Source organism: Pinus tabuliformis, chromosome 4_2 (assembly GCF_031772625.1).
Source record: "Pinus tabuliformis cultivar Carrire ecotype Pingquan chromosome 4_2, CPIR1, whole genome shotgun sequence".
Lineage (NCBI taxonomy): Eukaryota > Viridiplantae > Streptophyta > Pinopsida > Pinales > Pinaceae > Pinus > Pinus tabuliformis.
The window spans coordinates 1,122,830,743-1,122,849,840 of record NC_142304.1 but is presented as its reverse complement, the minus strand read 5'-3'; the positions used below and the strand labels follow the sequence as shown (position 1 = coordinate 1,122,849,840).

At 39.2% G+C, this 19,098-nt stretch overlaps 1 protein-coding gene across 1 annotated transcript; it reads left to right on the top strand.

Annotated features, from left to right (window-relative positions):
- The first annotated feature begins 660 nt into the window (after positions 1-660).
- LOC149173606 (subtilisin-like protease SBT5.3) lies at positions 661-18,858 on the top strand. Its single transcript, XM_089426748.1, has 11 exons — positions 661-891; positions 7,582-7,679; positions 7,845-7,942; positions 8,074-8,259; positions 8,381-8,492; positions 9,634-10,162; positions 16,790-16,887; positions 17,028-17,273; positions 17,375-17,489; positions 17,610-17,823; positions 18,299-18,858. Exons 1-11 carry the CDS (start codon positions 661-663, stop codon positions 18,856-18,858), a joined length of 2,487 nt encoding a protein of 828 aa, XP_089282874.1.
- Positions 18,859-19,098: the final 240 nt, after the last annotated feature.

Below are 19,098 nucleotides of genomic sequence, written 5' to 3'. Positions count from 1 at the left end.
GTAGGCGAAGAGACCCGGAACTTGGAGATAACAGTGAGGAGGAAGCGGTAACTGCTACAGACGGGTCAGACGAAGAAGCTCCGGAATTGAGACTGCTGCGTTCAGTTCTATTGGCCAGCAGCAAACCCAAAACAAAGATTTCTAATTACGATGGCAGTCTTTCCGCAGATGTCCTGTTCGACTGGATAAGCGAACTAGATAAATATTTCGAAAATGAGGAAATCAGTGAGGATAGAAGAGTTAGGTTCGCTGCCACTAAGTTAAAGGGACACGCACTCTTGTGGTGGGACAGTGTCCAAGCGGACAGAAAACGAATGAATAAGTTGCCGATACGACAATGGTCAAGGATGGTGGCAAAATTGAAGGGCAGATTTCTACCAAAAGACTACCAGGTGGAATTATATCGGTGAGTACAGAATTTAAGGCAGAAAGGTATGACTGTCAAGGAGTACACGGAAGAGTTTTATCGAGTGAATTTACGTGCTGGTTATACAGATGATAACCCAGAAAAAACAGCAAGGTACGTAAATGGATTGAGGATGGAGATATTGGATGAAATCAGTATTCTTTCTCCCCGGAATATTGAAGAAGCCTTTCAGAGTGTTGTAAAGGCTGAGGAGAAAATCAACAGAAAACAGAACAACAGGAGAGGGAGAGGGAATGGAAGAGGACGGGGACAGTCCTACGGCAGAGGAAGGACTGTTGCGAACAGCGAAGAAGGCAGCAGTTCTAAAACTTCAGGGACAACAGAGAAAGGAGAAAGCACCAGAGGAGGTCGATCATATCAGCGAGGACGAGGGAATGGCCGCGGAAGAGGGACGAGTGTCCAGTGCTACAGGGGCCATAAATTGGGGCACAGATCCTTTGAATGTCCAGAAGTTGAACAGGCAGGTCAGAGGGGAACACTTATGGCACAGCCTGAAAAATCTGAAGCACAACCCCGGGAGGTGGAAGACATGGCGGAAACAGGAGAAGCTTTGATTTTGAATAAAGTGCTGTTAAAACTAGCCAAGGAGGTGGATGAACCAACACAGTGGAAAGCACTGTTCCGGACAGTCTGTAAATCGCATGGAAAGTGCTGCAAAGTGATAATAGATAGTGGGAGTACGGATAACTTGGTTGCCACTGAGATGGTGGAAAAGCTGGGGTTGAAGCGGCTGAAGCACCCCACACCTTACAAGGTGTCGTGGCTACAGAAAGGCCACCAGCTGTTGGTTGATGAACAATGCGAGGTAGAGTTTCACATTGGCAAGTACCACAACACAGTGGTCTGCGATATTAGGCCAATGGACGTGTGCCATATACTGCTTGGAAGACCATGGCAATATGATAGGAAGGTGACACACGATGGAAAGACCAATTGTTATAAATTTACAAAGGATGGGGTCAAACACACACTTGTACCCATCAAAGAGGAAGACACAGCAGAATCAAGCGGAACAAAGGCGCTGTTAATTGGAGGAAAACATTTTGTAAAAAAGGTTGAGGAAAATGAAGTTAATTTTGCAGTTGTGAGGAGGATGAAGCCATTATTGCTGAACTTGGAAAAATCAGAACTGCCCAAAGAAATACAGGAGCTGTTGGAAGAATTTCAAGACATTGCGGCTGATGAGTTACCTGATAAATTGCCTCCCAAAAGGAGTATCAACCATCACATTGATTTTATACCAAGAGCAAGCTTGCCGAACAAGGCAGCGTACAGGATGAGTCCAAAGGACAATGAAGAAGTACGCAAACAAGTGCAGGAGTTGTTGGATAAGGGACTGATCAGAGAAAGTCTGAGCCCCTGTGCAGTACCAACAGTCCTTGCACCCAAGAAAGGTGGAGAATGGCGAATGTGCATGGATTCGCGGGCTATAAACAAAATTACGATTCGATATAGGTTTCCCTTGCCTAGAATGGATGACATGATGGACTGTCTTAGTGGGGCAGCTTACTTTACAAAAATAGATCTGAAGAGTGGGTACCATCAGATCAGAATTAGAGAGGGAGACGAATGGAAGACAGCCTTCAAGACCAACGAAGGACTGTACGAATGGCTGGTCATGCCATTTGGGTTGAGTAACGCTCCAAGTACTTTTATGAGACTGATGAATGAAATGTTAAAGGAATTTATTGGGAAATTCGTGATAGTCTATCTGGACGATATTTTAATTTTCAGCAGGACAAAAAGAGAACACCTTCAGCATATTCGAAGGGTATTCGAGAAGCTGCAGCAGAACAAACTGCTGATAAATTTGAAGAAATGCACTTTCTTGCGGAAGGAGTTGATCTATCTGGGATTTGTAGTTGCAGAGAACGAGTTAAAGATGGACCCAGAAAAGATTGCAACAATCATAAGTTGGTCGTCACCTAAGAATTTGTTTGAGGTACGTAGCTTTCACGGTTTAGCAAGTTTTTATCGAAAATTCATTAAGAATTTTAGTGAGATCTGCGCAACAATGCTAGAGACCATCAGAAAGGCCATCCAACCTTTTTGTTGGACCAAGGCAGCAGAAAACAGTTTCCAACTTCTGAAACAGAAAATAACGGAGAGGCCGCTCTTAAGACTGCCCGATTTTAGTAAACCTTTTCAGGTTCGTTGTGATGCAAGCGGGACAGCTATTGGCGCTGTGCTCAGTCAAGAGGACAGACCGGTGGCGTTTTTTAGTGAAAAACTAAATGAGAGTCAGTAGAAGTATTCGTCATATGACAAAGAGTTCTATGCAATGGTCCAAGCTTTGAAACATTGGAGGCACTACTTACTGGGCAATGAGTTCGTCTTGTTCTCTGATAATTCAGCATTACAATATGTAACGCAGCAGCACAAACTGAACCATAAACATGCCAAGTGGGTGGAATACTTGCAGAGTTTTACTTTTGTGTTAAAGCACATAAGTGGGCAAGCCAACAAAGTGGCGGATGCTTTAAGCAGAAGAGCCTTGCTCTTACAAGAAAGTGGCACACAGGTGATGGGATTTGAGTACTTGAAGGATTTGTACCAGATGGACGCGGATTTCAAGGAAGCTTTTGAAGCATGCCAAAATCTCGTATTAAGGAATACGAGCCCATGGCTAGATTTCAATTTACAGGAAGGATTATTGTTTCGAGGTGGACAGCTATGTATTCTGGACTATTCGATGAGGGAAAATTTAGTAAGAGAGAAACACAGTGGCGGACTAGCGGGACATTTTGGCATCGATAAAATGTTGGAGCAGCTCGGGCATTTTTATTATTGGCCAAAAATGAGCCGGGACGTGCAGAGGTATGTAACCAGGTGTAAAATCTGCCAACTGGCGAAGGGACACAGCCAGAACACTGGACTGTACACACCCCTACCTGTTCCGAGCAGGCCGTGGGATTCGGTCAGCATTGATTTTGTCCTAGGATTGCCTAGAACGCAGCGGGGATATGATTCAGTGATGGTGGTGGTGGATAGGTTCTCGAAAATGGCTCATTTCATTCCTTGCCGGAAAACTAGCGACGCCACAAACGTGGCACACCTGTTTTTTACAGAAGTAGTTCGATTACATGGCTTACCTAGAACTATTGTTTCAGACAGGGATGTGAAGTTCACGGGACATTTTTGGCGCACCCTGTGGAAAAAGTTGGGCACGCAGTTAAATTTCAGTTCTGCGTATCACCCGCAGACTGATGGACAGACAGAGGTGGTGAACAGGAGTTTGGGCAACTTATTACGAAGTTTGACAGGAGAAAACTCACGATTATGGGATCGAGCTCTTGCCCAGGCAGAATTCGCTTATAACGATTCGCCCAATCGGAGCACCGGATTTAGCCCATTTCAGGTTTTGTATGGTATGCATCCTCGAGGGGTACATGAACTACGAGATTTGGGACAGCTAGAACGGAGAAGTGCAGATGGGGAAGATTTTGCTGAAGCAATGAGCGAACTTCATGAAAAGGTCAAATTAAGGTTGCAGGACAGCACGCAGAAATACAAACAACACGCAGACATAAAGCGACGAGAGGTACATTTTGATGTTGGAGACGAAGTCCTTGCGCATCTGCGCCGGGAACGGTTTCCTAAGGGTACATATAACAAGTTGAAATTCAAGAAAATCGGTCCATGCAAAATTCTGCGGAAATTTTCAGCTAATGCATATGAAATTCAGTTGCCACCTGATATAGGTATATCACCTATATTCAACGTGGCAGACCTGTTCCCATATCATGCCCAGGCGGAAGATGACAGGATGGTACAGCCACAACGGGACACCCAATTAGAGAGCAGTCTTTGGAAGAAACAGTTGCCTTCGGTCCGGACCCATGAAATTGAAGGAATCCTCAGCACCCAGGTAGCCAAGAAGACGCGCAGGAAGGAGTATCTGCGTTACCTCGTCAAGTGGAAGGACCGTCCAATGGAGGACAGCTCATGGCTCGATGAGGCACAGATTCAGAAGGCTGGCTACTCGGTGGAGGAGCTCATGGGACGGAGCCATGAGTTCTCTTTTACCCCGGCAGCCTGATGCAGGAGCATTTGGTCAACAGGGTGAAGACCGAGGGAGGGCGAACAAAGTTTCTGAAAAAGATTGGGGATGAGAAACATTTCACTGAACAGACATCAAGTCTGTCAAGTTCCTATGTTTTTGTTTTCTTTCTTTCGTGGTCAGCTACATTGTTAACTGTTGTTATTTTAATTTCTGTTCATTATGTTTGAAATATTGTAATAGGTTCTAGTTAGAAACGATAATAGTAGGTTAGGGTCAGTAGGTGGTTAACAACGAATTCCTATGGTAAAAAAAGGCAGACTAAGTAAACTATTGATAGTCAAAGAAAGTCATGCCTATAGTAACTGCTAAAACTGTAATTGAATAACTACCAACAGTTATCAAACTGCCTGAAAACATTGTATAAAAAGACAAGCAAGCAAACCCAGAGGGGTTCAGCAACGGAGCATATACAAGAGAATAATAAATATACATTTTCCTTCATCTTATTTCAGTGCACAAGCAAACAAATTGTTCATATATGTGTCCTCAGTAACAAAAGCCTATATGTACAGTGTTGCGTAAATATTTCATTTTTTATTTAAATCTATCAACAGTGTTTTACAGTATTCAAAGAGCTACGAACTGGCAGAGAAGAAAGCGAACAAGAGGCGGAAAGAACCAGCACCCACTAAGGGTTCAGACCAAACAACCACAATAACCGGGTAAGAAACTAGAACTGGCAGCGAATGAGTCTATCTATCACTTAATTTTACAATTTATTTCTTTTGCATAAAATTACATAGAACTGTGCATCGTGGTGCAACCGAACAGCGTTGCAACCGACCCACAAACCCTCCTAAGTTACAGCCAAGGGTTTGACAAACCCAGAAATTCCAAACACAACAAATAAACAGGCATTTCACATAACAAGCGACCATAATCCGTGATCAGGACCAAGACCCATTACAAGAAAGCAAAACAAGAACAGGACTACCCGGAAGGAGTCGACGGAAGCCATTGCTACGACACGGAAGACGGCCACACCTGCAAAAGACATAGAAGGTGGAAGGTCAGGGTTTCTTTCCAATAAAACCCTTGCATGAGAATTGAAGCCATAACGCCTGTAAATGAAAACCCTGAGTATGGAGACAGGAGAGTAATCATACCTGACAGTGTGCCGGAACAGTAGGCCAACAGAACCCTGAAACAGAGACCCCTGTCCACAGAGGGGCTGAAGAACGTTAGTCTCGGGGCAAATAGAGGAAAAGAAATTCTAGCATAGAACTGTGTCATACCTTGTCCAAATAGCCGAGCGCCAGAGAGGAACGAAATCGGAATTCCATCGACCTATGCAACTGTCGAGCTGAGCGGACCGAGCATCATTACGCCATAGTCCTTAACCAAAGAATTGTCAAGTAGGCCAGACCAGACAGTAACCACGAAATCAAACAAAGGATAGTTCTTACAGCCATGAAAACGAAATGAACATGCGATGGAACCATAGCAACTTACCAACGAAACCAAGTGGCGGATAGACAAACCCACACAGTAACGACAGGGTATAGTTGAGGCATCATCATATCACCACGGAACAGGTAGAAACCCAAAGGGTTTCATGACAGACAAATAACCAGAGGCGGAGCCAAAACAACACAGAGACCACCGAGACCAAGCATCGAAGGCAAAAATGACCGCAGAGGCGCGAACCGGGTAACAAAAACAAGGTAGGGTTTTCCAAGTTCGAGGAGAACATGTGTCCAACGGAGGGTTAATACAAAGTACAGTCGTGTTGATTGTAAATTAAACCATAATCAATTCCCAATTAGCACATATTCCAACCAGTTCAATAGCGTAAGTCCACATCAGCTGAGGCAAGGCGGGACCACATGGGCTAGCCCCATCACCACCCTACTTCTCAAATGCAATGAGAGGTGGTAAGGTAGCCGACACCCTCCCCAACCTCCAATGCCATATTGTCAATCACCCCAATTATAAACATTTACCAACCATTTAATTCATATAAGTATATTTATTTTTAACTTTAATAAAAAATAACTAATTATTAAAAAAACTATATACATAAAAAAAAATTGAAAAATAAAACCGACTATATAGCATCATACAAATCTAAAACAAAAATAGAACCTACTCTAAAGCATCATACAAACCCATGAAAGAGTAAAAATACAAAATAGAACCTACTATAAAGCATCATAAAATATATTATACAAATCGCCATAAAATGTATTATGTAAATCTAATGGTACGCGTGTTTTTAGAGAATATAAATGGAGACTCGAATGGATTAAAATTCAAAGTCAACCTTTACAGTCTTCGTTTCATCGGATTCCCTCTCCCAGCTTCCGCGTATGCTTAGAATCCTGGTCGTTAGGTGGTGAATCCCCTCCTCTGTGCAAAGAATTGTGATGAAAGAAATTCCCTACCCGTAAAGAAATGGTCACTTCTCCATGTAATTCGAAATATACAGCTTTCAAATCCGATACTTGTAATCCGGCATGGAAATTAGATTCGATCAGATACCTGTAATCCAAAATATGATTCGATCAGATACTTGTAATCCAAAATATGATTCGATCATATACTTGTAATCCGGCATGAAAATTACTTGTAATCCGGCATGAAATTGCCATATCCTTAGGGATTGAGGCGAAAACAGAATTTTCGTCCTCTATCCATATATATTCGTAAGAGTTCTGCGTGACCAGGCGAGGCGGAAGCAGCCATGGCCTACAGAGCGGCTTTGCTTGTACTTGTTGTGTTGTTATCGCCATTCATTCACTCAACCTTAGGGGCTAAACAGGCAAGAAGTAATAGCTTGCTTACTGTGTCAGTTTTCGTTCTGACCGTGGATGATCAATGAAGCTTTACTATTTTAGATTATTTTAGATATATATATTTCCCTTCGAAATAATTGCATATTCCTAAAATCTGAAGAAAAAAAAAAAATTAACAATTGACCTCTCCCTTCTCTATCATATTCAAGGAGATTCCTGAAATCTACCATGTGCTGTGATTTCTGAAAAATGAATGCAAATTATTCTGCTGTATCAACAATGTAAAGTAGTCTTCAACCTGTAATGTATCTTAATTGACATTTCAATTTGTTATGTTATTGCTTTGGCTGTTGCAGTCTTATGTGGTGTACTTGGGAGGACAGCACGATGAGAGTCTGGAACACGAACTGGTAGCTGATTCTCATCATGAACTTTTGGGATCAATACTAGGAAGGTAATATTTAAATGTTATATATGGATGGATTCCGAAGACGTCATATATATTATAAAATGTCTAATAATTTTATGCTATTTCTGTATGAGTATAGATATTATATTTTAATCATGATATATCAATATGTTTCTTATATTTTTGAGAACATCATATGAAAAATCACAGTAAAGAGACAGCCAAGGAGGCAATATTTTACTCTTATACAAGATCCATCAATGGTTTTGCTGCTACTCTTGAAGAAAAACACGCCCACGCTCTCTCAGGTGAATTGTTTAGCATCATTAAACCATATTTTCTCTCTCTCTGTTTCAGTGAATGAATGAATAAATGGATGTTCAAGCTACGAGATCCAATGAATTTAGGATTTCTAACTATATGTATGCATTTTATTCAGAGCTCCCACAGGTACTGTCTGTGTTTGTTAACAGAGGAAGAAGTCTGCACACAACTAATTCATGGGGATTTCTCGGCTTAGATGAAAATGGTGGTGGAGAGTCTGAAACTGAAGTAGTTTCTCGCCACTCTCTGTGGAGAGAGTCTAAATTTGGGAGGAATGTTATCGTTGCTCACTTAGATACAGGTGACCCTCTATGATATCCATAGAAATAGCTCATTCTCTCTCTCTGTATATTCTCCTAATCAGACAATACTAAAATGAGCTCATTTGATTTTTTTGGTTTATGTTTCTGTTCTTGCTAAAGGGGCATGGCCTGAATCTAAAAGCTTCGATGACACCGGTTATGGGCATGTTCCTTCTCGATGGAAGGGGATCTGCCAAGCAGGCACAAGTTTCACTGCAGCACAATGCAACAGGTGCCTCCATTAAAATCCCTTTCATCAATCAGCGTTTTACCCAATTGTAGTAATCCTCTTGTTTATAAATCTTCATTTTTTGGGGGTCTACATGTCAGTTTTATGGCTTCTCAGAAGAATCTTGATTGAATGTTAAAGAAACCCATGTTCTTTTATGTTTATAACTTTAACAAGGAGTACAGTATTGCCTAACAGCTGATCTTTTTTTACACACTTTGGATAAAGTTGTTGTTTTTTATTTATCGTTTTTTCTTATAGGCCAATGCCATGGAATTTATCAAAGTTGTTCACATTAATAGATTCCAGATCCTTTTATGAGGATAGGCAATAACAGCTGTATTTGAAATCGATTAAGTAGATTAACAACCATCACTTTGGGAACATGGACTAACTGCCCACTCAAAGTAATGTTAACTGTTTCAAAGTTTACTAATGACTATTGGTTTTTTTACAATATCAAGTCTTGGCCCAAAACTAGATTTTTTAAGTAATGTTGAAAACAAATGTTAAATTGACCATCGCACCTTTGAAAATTGACCACATTAACTAATATTACAACTTCAAAAGTTTAAGTATGCTTAAAGATTACACAAGACTCTGACTTTCACATACTTTTGCAACAGAGTAAGCAAGTTTTGAAATATATGTTGCTTTCACTGAATAAGCGAGTTTAAAGGGTAACAAAGCTTCCAAGTCGTGTACATCTATTGATGTGTTTTCTAGGTGATGAATTTTTTCTTCGTGTTACTTATTTTTGATGTGTTTTCTAGGTGATGATTTTTTTCTTTGTGTCACTTATTTTTGTAATGTACTGTTAAAAGCAAAACCAATAAAACATGCTTCTTGCACACACTTATGTTTTCTTCTTTGTTCTTGCTATATTCCTTACAGCCTAATGTCGTTATTTTTTGCTTATTGTTACATTCTATTTCTAAGGGAAAAAACAATCAACTGCATTTTTGTGCTTTACAGATTGTTACTTTAATGTTGTCTTCTAGAATCCAACTCCTCCATTGTAGGAGAGAAAACCTTTTTAAAGAATCAGGACCCGTACTTTATAGGGATTCGATAGTGAGGCAACTCTCCTGAGCATTTCTTTATAGAATCAAAGTTTCATTATCCAATGTGTTGTTTGCAACAGGAAATTGATTGGAGCCAGATACTTCATCAAGGGATATGAGGCTCAAAATGGGCCTTTTAATATAACCGGCGATTTTCTTTCTCCACGAGATGCAGACGGACATGGTACTCATACTTTGTCTACTATGGGTGGGAATTTTGTGAAAAATGCAAGTGTAAATGGATATGCAAAAGGGATTGCAAAAGGAGGAGCTCCTCATGCTAGAGTTGCAACCTACAAAGTTTGTTGGGGTTCTTGCTACGATGCAGATATTCTTGCAGGTTTCGATGCAGGGATACATGATGGAGTTGATGTGTTCTCTGTTTCTATTGGATCCGACCCTCGTGCTGATTATTTTGAGGATGCACTTGCAATTGGAGCGTTCCATGCAGTCCAAAGAGGAAGGGTAGTTGTCTGTTCTGCTGGAAATTCTGGTCCAGATCCGGGGTCAGTTGAAAATGTGGCACCATGGATCATAACCGTGGGAGCAAGCAGCCTTAACAGACAATTTCCTTCAGGTGCTGCTCTTGGAAACAACAGGACATACGTAGTGAGTATACCCTTTTCTGAAAGTTCATTTCTGTTTTGGGTAAATGCGAATGCATATTTAATTCATCATCTGAAATCTATATACAAAATCCTCCCATGAGAGAATTATTAAGTCCTAGCTATTTTATACGTTGTACTATATCTTATCATTATTATTGGATTGGTTAAGCGTGTTTATATGTGAAAAGTTTTTTTAAAGTTTCAGAAGGTTTTTAAACTAATGAGTTTATATTTAGGTGTCTCATTGAGATATTCTTTCAATAATCTGATAATATAATAAAAATATGTCTATATGTGTTGTATTATATCTATTAAATAAAATATTTAACGCAACTCTTTTATTTGAAAATCAGGTATATCTGACATCTTTTACATAGGATTAGAGCCAATATAGACCAAACTGTCTCACAAAACGATCTATGATTGTGGTATTGTTGTATTTTTAATCCTTTTTAGTAATTGGAAATAAGGTAAATGAATGTAAATTGTTTTATGAACGTTGATATGATTTTGATCCAAGTGGATGTTGGTGGCCAGCCACTATCTCATTTAGACCCTCACAACTGTCTCTTTTAGTTTTTCAGTTTTCGTAATTGTAATACAATTTACTATTTTTAGCAGTTTTTCGGGTCCTAAACTTCTCGAGTCGTTTTGAGGCCCTAAACGACGTTTTTTTGGGAAATCCGGGAGCAATATGAATCCATGGACCGATGTTGCTCTTCCCAAAGTTATAGTTCTTGGGTAGATCTTACGAGCTATTGTATGCATCAAACGAAGATCGAGTGCCAAAGTTACGACCCCGAGTAATTGATGCACCAATTTACCTAAACGAGGTTCACAGTTTGGCATTTCATCTTCTAGAGTTACGTTTTGGGATGTTAAGGGTTTTCCACTATTTCTCAACAATAAATAGGCCTTTGAGCCTCATTGTAACACACTTCAGAGACATGTAGCCGCCACATCTCTTCTCAGAGATAAGCTACCATCGCCCTAGCTGGTTTCTTTCCATTTCTGTTTGTAAGAATATTTCAGTATTTTACAGTCATGAAATGAAGTATTATTTCCACTACATATCTATATTTATGGTTATCTCTGTAATTTATTGCGTTCCTGTTTAAATTCGGATCAGTGGTATCAGAACAGTCTGTTTTTTTTTTTTTTGCATGTCCCCAACGAGGTCAGGATATAAGGATTTAGGGCTTGAACTAGTCGAATCTTTGCAAGGCTAGCCTCGTAAATCTCGATGGCCTCCCATGGCAGATGAAAAGAAAGACAAGGAGGCAGGAGATCCTATCAAAATCTTGCTTGAAGAATCCCTCGAGCGACAATGGAACGCGATGATGGACAACTTTACCCAAATTCTTCAGTGGCTACTCAGAGGCGACACATTGGCTTCCAACAACTACTCTGAAAACGCCACATCGTTTAAGGTACAAGTTAATTTTTAAATCCCCATATTCGAGGGTAAAATAGATGCAGATGCCATAGATAAATGGTTAGATCTACTAGATGGTATTTCTATTCATGAATTTTCGAGTTAGGAAAAGATTTTTTTTGCTCTTCTGAAAGCAACCCCCCACATCAAGGACTAGTGGGAAACCTACTGCAAGCAGAAGGATGAAAATACGAGCTCACTATTTTTAGCCGCACCCACTTGGGATTCATTTCGAGATGCCATCAAGGAGCAATACTACCCTGTCAAAAGCTATGAGGACAAATAAATCAAATGAACCACACTATGGTAAGGAAGAGACCAAGATGTACCAGAATTCACAAACATTTTTCATACCATTCGCACATAGTTGGGTATTAAGGACTCTAAGCTACATTTGGTACTCAAATATCGTGGCTACCTACATAGATACATCTAGGAAGATATGGAGTTCCTGAACATCTCCTTGCTCAACATGACGTACCGATACGTTGTCAAAATCGATCAAAAGTTCAAACAGAAGAAGTGAGACATTGGATCTGCAAATCTGAAGACCAAAGGACAAAGCCAAGGCGGGATGACCCAAGACAACCCATCGAAGCCACAAGAAAATAACAACACCAAGAAGTCGAAGAAGGACAGAGGAAAGTGGTGTGAGTTCCACAAGAGTCCCACTCATAACACAAGTGAGTGTCAGACCAAGCAGTCGTTGGTGGCCAAGTTGAAGGCTTCAGAATCAAATGCATGTTCCAACCCTGAGCCAGAACTTGACAAGGGTAATGGAAAAGGGAAGCAGATCATTGATGTGGAGCCCAGCATCACTGTTGCCACTGCTAAGATCCAGAAGAATGAACCTAAAGATCTAGAAGGGGGGGGCATCTTTTCCACTCATAGATGTGGGTGAAGGGTTCGTCGCTGCAATTCATTGTCAACAGTGGTAGCCAAAAGAACCTCATTTCAGCAGAGGTCATGAAGTAGTTGGACCTACCGACTACACCACACCCGCAGCCGTACAATATCGAGTGGCTTCATGAAGGACAAGATCTCAAAATTTGCCAGCAGTGCCGCCTTCCTTAAAGCATCAAGCCCTTCACAGACGAGGTATAGTGTGATGTTACACCTCTGGATGTTTGTGATGTACTATTAGGCCATCCATACTTGTGGAGGCGACATGCTGTGTATGAGTCAAGGCCTCGTGTTGTCATTATTTCTTTAGGTAATTCATTATACAGGATATCGGAGGTAGCCCCACCTATGACCACCTCTTTGATCACTACTAAGAAAGGCAGCAAGCTCATCTCACAGACTAGGAAATTTATTTTTTGTCTGGTTCACTCCCAAAGTAAAGGGAAGATCGTTGTTACATCCATGACCCCCACAAAGGGTTCCTCCATGTAGCAGCAGTAACAAAGGGGTACGGTCATGAAAAAACATAGGAACAACTTCTCCTCACCCACAGAGGTACCACACAAGTTTCAGGTGGGCGACAAATTTTGGTTACGTCTACATAAAGAATGCATTACAAGATTCCATCAGAAGTTCAGACCACTCCGACATGGTCCTTACAGTAGTACCAAGGCTGTGGGGAACAATGCTTTGGAACACAACATTCCTCCATTCCTTCGCCTGCACCAAGTGTTCAATGTGGACCATCGTCGACCATGCTTCCCACCATTACTGAACACATCCGAGACTATAGAATAGCACACCAAGGACCAAGTTCAGCAGATGGAGGAACTCAACGCAATGGGGACCATTGCTTCCTAAGGGGGTATGAATGATCTAGGTGTATGTTGATGGCCACCCACTATCCTATTTGGACCCCCAGAACTCTCTCTTTCAATTTTTCAGTTTCCGTAATTGTAGCATAATTTACTATTTTTAGCAGTTTTTTGGGTCCTGAACATCTGAAGCCGTTTTGAGGCCCTAAACGACGTTTTTTGGGAAATCTAGGAACAATATCAGTCTTCCAAAAGTTATAGTTCTCGGATAGATATTTCTAATGAGCTATTGTACGCATCAAACGAAGATCGAGTGCCAAAGTTACGACCCCGGGAAATTGATGCACCGATTTACCCAAACGGGGCCCACAATTTGGTGTTGCATCTTCTAGGGTCAGGTTTTGGGATGTTAAGGGTTTTCCATTGTTTCTCAACAATAAATAGGCCTTCGAACCTCATTGTAACACAGTTCAGAGGCATGTAGCCATCACATCTCTTCTCACAGATAAGCTACCATCGCCCTAGCTGGTTTCTTTCCATTTCTGTTTGTAAGAATATTCAGTATTTTATAATAATGAAATGAGCTATTATTTCCGTTGCATATCTGTATTTATGGTTGTCTCTGTAATTTATTATGTTCCTGTTTAAATCTGAATCAGATTTGTTTATAACATTCTATTAGGATTTGTTTGTAATTTTATGATCTTCAACAAGCAGTTGTTATGATTTGTTTGTAATGCTATGATCTCCAAAAATCAGCGACTAAGATGGCAAGAGGGTTAGCAAAGTATTTTCGTAAGAATTGATTCGACATTGCATTAACCATGATGGAGCTATTCTGCATGGTTATCATCAAATGATTGCTCAAAGAAAATCAGGTTTTGGAGATGGTATGGAAGTCTTGGTTGTGACATAAGGTTTTGAGTTTCATTTACATGAAAATGCATGGAAAGAGGATTTGGTGTATAGAAAGATCCAAAGAATTAGGCTTTTGGGATTCCAAACTTGCATTAATATATTTTTGTGAGTATGGTTCTTTGAATTGTGGAGGTTGAAAATTCATGACATCCATTTTACTATGTGGACTTTCCATTATGATATCATTGACACCAAAACCAACACTCACCAAAGGTAGAGATCCATAATTGGTCCTACCATTAAAGAAGATCTCCATTGTGTGAGTGCACCTTAATTTTGAGAGTGGATGGGTATCAACATAGCTATGTTGACAATGAATGAAGGTGTCATTCATGCATTGAAGCTTAAAAGAAACTGGTGAGAAACTATCATCGTAAGCATGTTACTACCATGCACACGTATTTATGTGGAATCAGCTATATCAATTGGTTACATGGTGAGTGTAACCTGATGTATCCAATGCCAAACATTTCCTCTTGTTTCTTTGCAATTATTGAGATAACCTTCATAATGGCAATTTACTTGCAAAACGGTGATCGTTTGGCTCTCTATTGGCAAGATATTCTTGGAATTGTCATTAAGTTAGTAAAATCCATAAAAGTTAGCATGTAGCCTTGTGTTTGAGTTTAGGGAACTCATTTAGTGCTCGCAAGGAACTATAACTTTGTTGTGGACAACTTTTTTGGTCTTCAATATTCAGGTGCATTTTATAGTAGATTCAACATGCTACATGAGAAGCTAATGTTAGTTGAAGATAAGTCATACAAATATGGTTTTCATTTCTATGTATGTCTAAGTAATGGTAAACAAAATTGATAGACTAATTGGTTGGGGATGGAAAAAGATGTAAAACCAATAAATGAATGTAGAGAAGCATCTAGGCTTAGCATAACCTAGACATAGGAGGAATGCATCATTTATGCTTGCATTGGGGTGTCAAAAAATAAATTGACATCTCTACAATTGGGTTCAAACATGAGGGATGATATCAATGCAAATGTACAACTGGGTTGAGTGACAAAAGAAAGAATTTAATATAATCATACATGGATCACTATTTTGTGTGTAGTATATACTTTCGTTGAAGGCTTATGTTAGGGCATGGAGTACGACATGTTCATTGTCAAATTGTGTGGTATCAATGTTTGGCTTGAATGTACATTTTGCTCCCAATGGGTAAGATTGCAACAAGAATGAAAATGATGTTTGAGATGTAGCAAAGAGTTTTCTTTTATAGTTTGGTCCAAAGGATTTTGATGATAGTTCTTGTGTCAACAATGGGAATAAAAGGTGATGGAAAAACAAGGTAAAGTTTATGTGTTGTCTTCAATAAAAGACCTTGTAACTAAAATAGATGTATGATGGTACATGTTCTTGAAAATTTTGAGTTTGTATTTTTCGTAGAGCTTGTACATAGGATAAGTATTGTGTGGTACCTAGGAGATACTATAAAATCTTCTACCAAGTATTTGCATGACATAGTGTTCTAATTCTATCCATCTGTATCTATCTATGTGACATGTAAAAAACATGTTATTATAAGCCTTGGATAGTCGTGCATGCTTGTTTCCCATGTTTCCTTGATGATTTAAATAAATTTGTATAGTATAGTGCAAAGCCTTTATTGTGGAGTTTGTAACACTTGAAAGAGTGGTCCATGTGTCACTTAGAATTATTTACTAGTGTATTGTGTTGGTTGAAAAATTGGAGAGGTATCAGTAGAAAAACCTCAAGTTTTCTTGACTTTTAGGCAGAGACCATTAGGAAGTTGAATGAACCATGTCCCTAAAGGACATCCTAGTATGCTAGCAATTATAGTAATAAGGTGCCCATGTATTTTGATTGAAATTTTAGAGATGTGTACATGATGAAGGTATAAGATACAAGATATAGAGATAGACTATATTAATAAAAACGTCTCTTATTCATGGTGAAGCAAGTGTTGTAGAGGGGTATATGATGATAAAGACCTAACCTAATAGAGATTGACACAAATTAGTCATTAATAAGGGATGTTGGAATTATTAACTCCTACTTACCTTATGCATTATTATGTAATGCTCGAACATATAATAAGGTTATGATTGTTATTGGATTGGTCATTATAAGATAAAGTCGATCTCATTTGCTTCTAAGTTCTAAAAAGTTGTTAAATCTAATTATTCACTCTATATGTGCACTATTACATATTTTAAATAAACAATTAAACATATTTCCAATATCTAAATAACTATATCTACTTTCCCATTTCTCTACATTACCCCTATAACGAATAAACTAATAAAATTACACCCATTCCATTCCATTTTCAATGGTGAAAAGAAACAAAGTACTTCCTAGAAGGTAATTTCCAACATTGACATTTTCAAGGGAAATCGTGATTATGGACCTTCTCATTACGTTCTTGTACAAAAGTTAAAAATTGATGTATTGTACTTTTGAAGTTTAATGGAATTTTTGTTGAACCTTTAGAATTATTAACTCCTACTTGCCTTATGCATTATTCTTTTAAAAGTAAAAAAAACTTCTTACACTCTTTGTTTTTGTTTGATACCAGGGACAAAGCATAACGAAGTTCCGGTTACCAGAGAAAAAATTCTATCCTCTGGTATCTTCAATTGATATTACAGCTCCAAAGAGCGATAAACGATCTGCGTATGTTACATTACTAACAATTTTAGTAGTTTTCATAATATTTTATTTTCAAAGAGGAAACTAGTACGACTTTGAGAAAAGAAAAGCTACGCTTCTCTATGACGATAAGTTTTAACAGTTCTTAGGGAATAATGCTGCAGACAACTTTGCTTCCCTGGATCTCTGGATCCCCGGAAAGCTAAAGGAAAGATTGTTGCTTGCCTTCGTGGTGTCAATGCAAGAGTTGAGAAAGGTGAAACCGTTCGTGAGGCCGGGGGGTTAGGCATGATTCTCGCCAATGATCCTGCAGAGGCCAACGACGTCTCTGCAGATGCTCACATTCTTCCTGCTACACACTTGACTGCAACTGATGGAGCAAAAGTCTTTAAATACATCAAATCTACAGCGTAGGTTTTATATTATATTAACGCCACATTAAAAAGGGTTCTAGTCAATGAAGGACCTCATAGAAAGCATCCTAACTTGGCATAAAATTGTATTCAATCAGGTCCCCTGTTGCTTACATTTCTCCTCCAAGAACTCAACGGCGGGCAAAACCAGCTCCAGAGATGACCGCCTTTTCCTCTCAGGGCCCAAATAGTGTTAATCCAGGCATCCTGAAGGTCATAATCAGAATCCAATCCTCAGAACTTAATGTGTTTACACAATAATGATATTCCATTGTATGTTACTGCAATTTTTCACAAATAGAAGTTTTGAACTGTACTGTTTCTCCATTGCAGCCTGATATTACAGCTCCAGGGTTGAACATCCTAGCAGCATATTCAATGGCAGCCTCACCAACTGGTCTCTCATTCGATCATGCGCATCTACCTTTCAATATAATATCCGGCACATCTATGTCGTCCCCGCATGTTGCTGGTGTTGCAGCTTTATTAAAGGGAGCACATCCTGATTGGAGCCCAGCAGCTATCAGATCTGCCATTATGACTACAGGTGTATACCTTTCTCCATCTGTTTGCAGATATACACACAAAATCATCAATTTCTTAATTATGGGAATGATTTTTCATTTTCATTTGGAAAATTCATATTTTCACTGCGGTTATGGTGGTATTAGAACTGAATATATTTTGAGAATATTACCGAATTTGATAACGTGGAGTAGGGTCACATAATTTACTTTCATTTTGTTCATCATATTCTAAAAACAATCTTGAATCCGCCATAAGATAAAGATGGTGGTTTATTTTATTAGAACTCTATATATTTAGATTTTAGAAATATTCTAAAATCGATAAACAAAAATCAAATCAATTATTTCGCCTAACTTTTTTTAGACAAATTTCAAAATATTCTCAAATAGACCATCAAAATAAGATATCCCTATCACAACCAACAATGTTCTATAATATTTAAATTGTCATCCTTTTGAAAAAAAAATTGTTCTATTTTCCTTTGTGTATTACAGCCACGAAATTGGACAACAAGAAGGAGCCAATCCAGAATGCATCAAGGCAAACAGCAGGCCCTTTTAACTATGGTGCAGGTCATCTTAATCCGAATGTGGCTGGAAATCCAGGGCTAGTCTATGATCTATCACTCGAAGATTACTACAAATTTTTCTGCACCTTGAAGTATAATTCAACACAGATCAGGGCCATAATAGGAAAGGAATTCTCATGTCCAGCACGCCCACCTAAGATACATAACCTCAACTATCCTTCCATTACAGTCGCAGAACTAGGGGGAACCGCGATTGTGAAGAGAACGCTGAAAAATGTGGCAGAGGGACATGCGACTTATACAGCGGAGGTGACGGGTCTTCCTGGAGTTTTGGTGTCAGTGAATCCCACAGAACTTGAGTTTTCCAAGAAAGGGGAGAAGAAATCTTTTACTATAACATTCAGTCCAAATAATTTTGCAGGTAACTATGTATTTGGGTCCCTATCCTGGAATCATGGTCGATTTTCAGTGGTAAGTCCCATTGTTGTGGGTGATGTGTCTGGCAAGCGCGCGTTGAATCACTAACCAACCCACCATTGTTCGATTGATTTTTTTCACGCATGTGAAAGATTGATGAAATAAAGCAATAAAATGGAAGTTTCCGTTTTGATGAAATGAAGCCATAAATGGAACGTTTCTTTGTTTCTTTTTGTTGCTGTACTTTTGTATTGGTTTTAATCATAATTTTCAAAAAAAAAAAATATTATAATTATTTTATTGATGGATTGATTTATGTAAATTTAATTTTATTATTATTTTATGTAG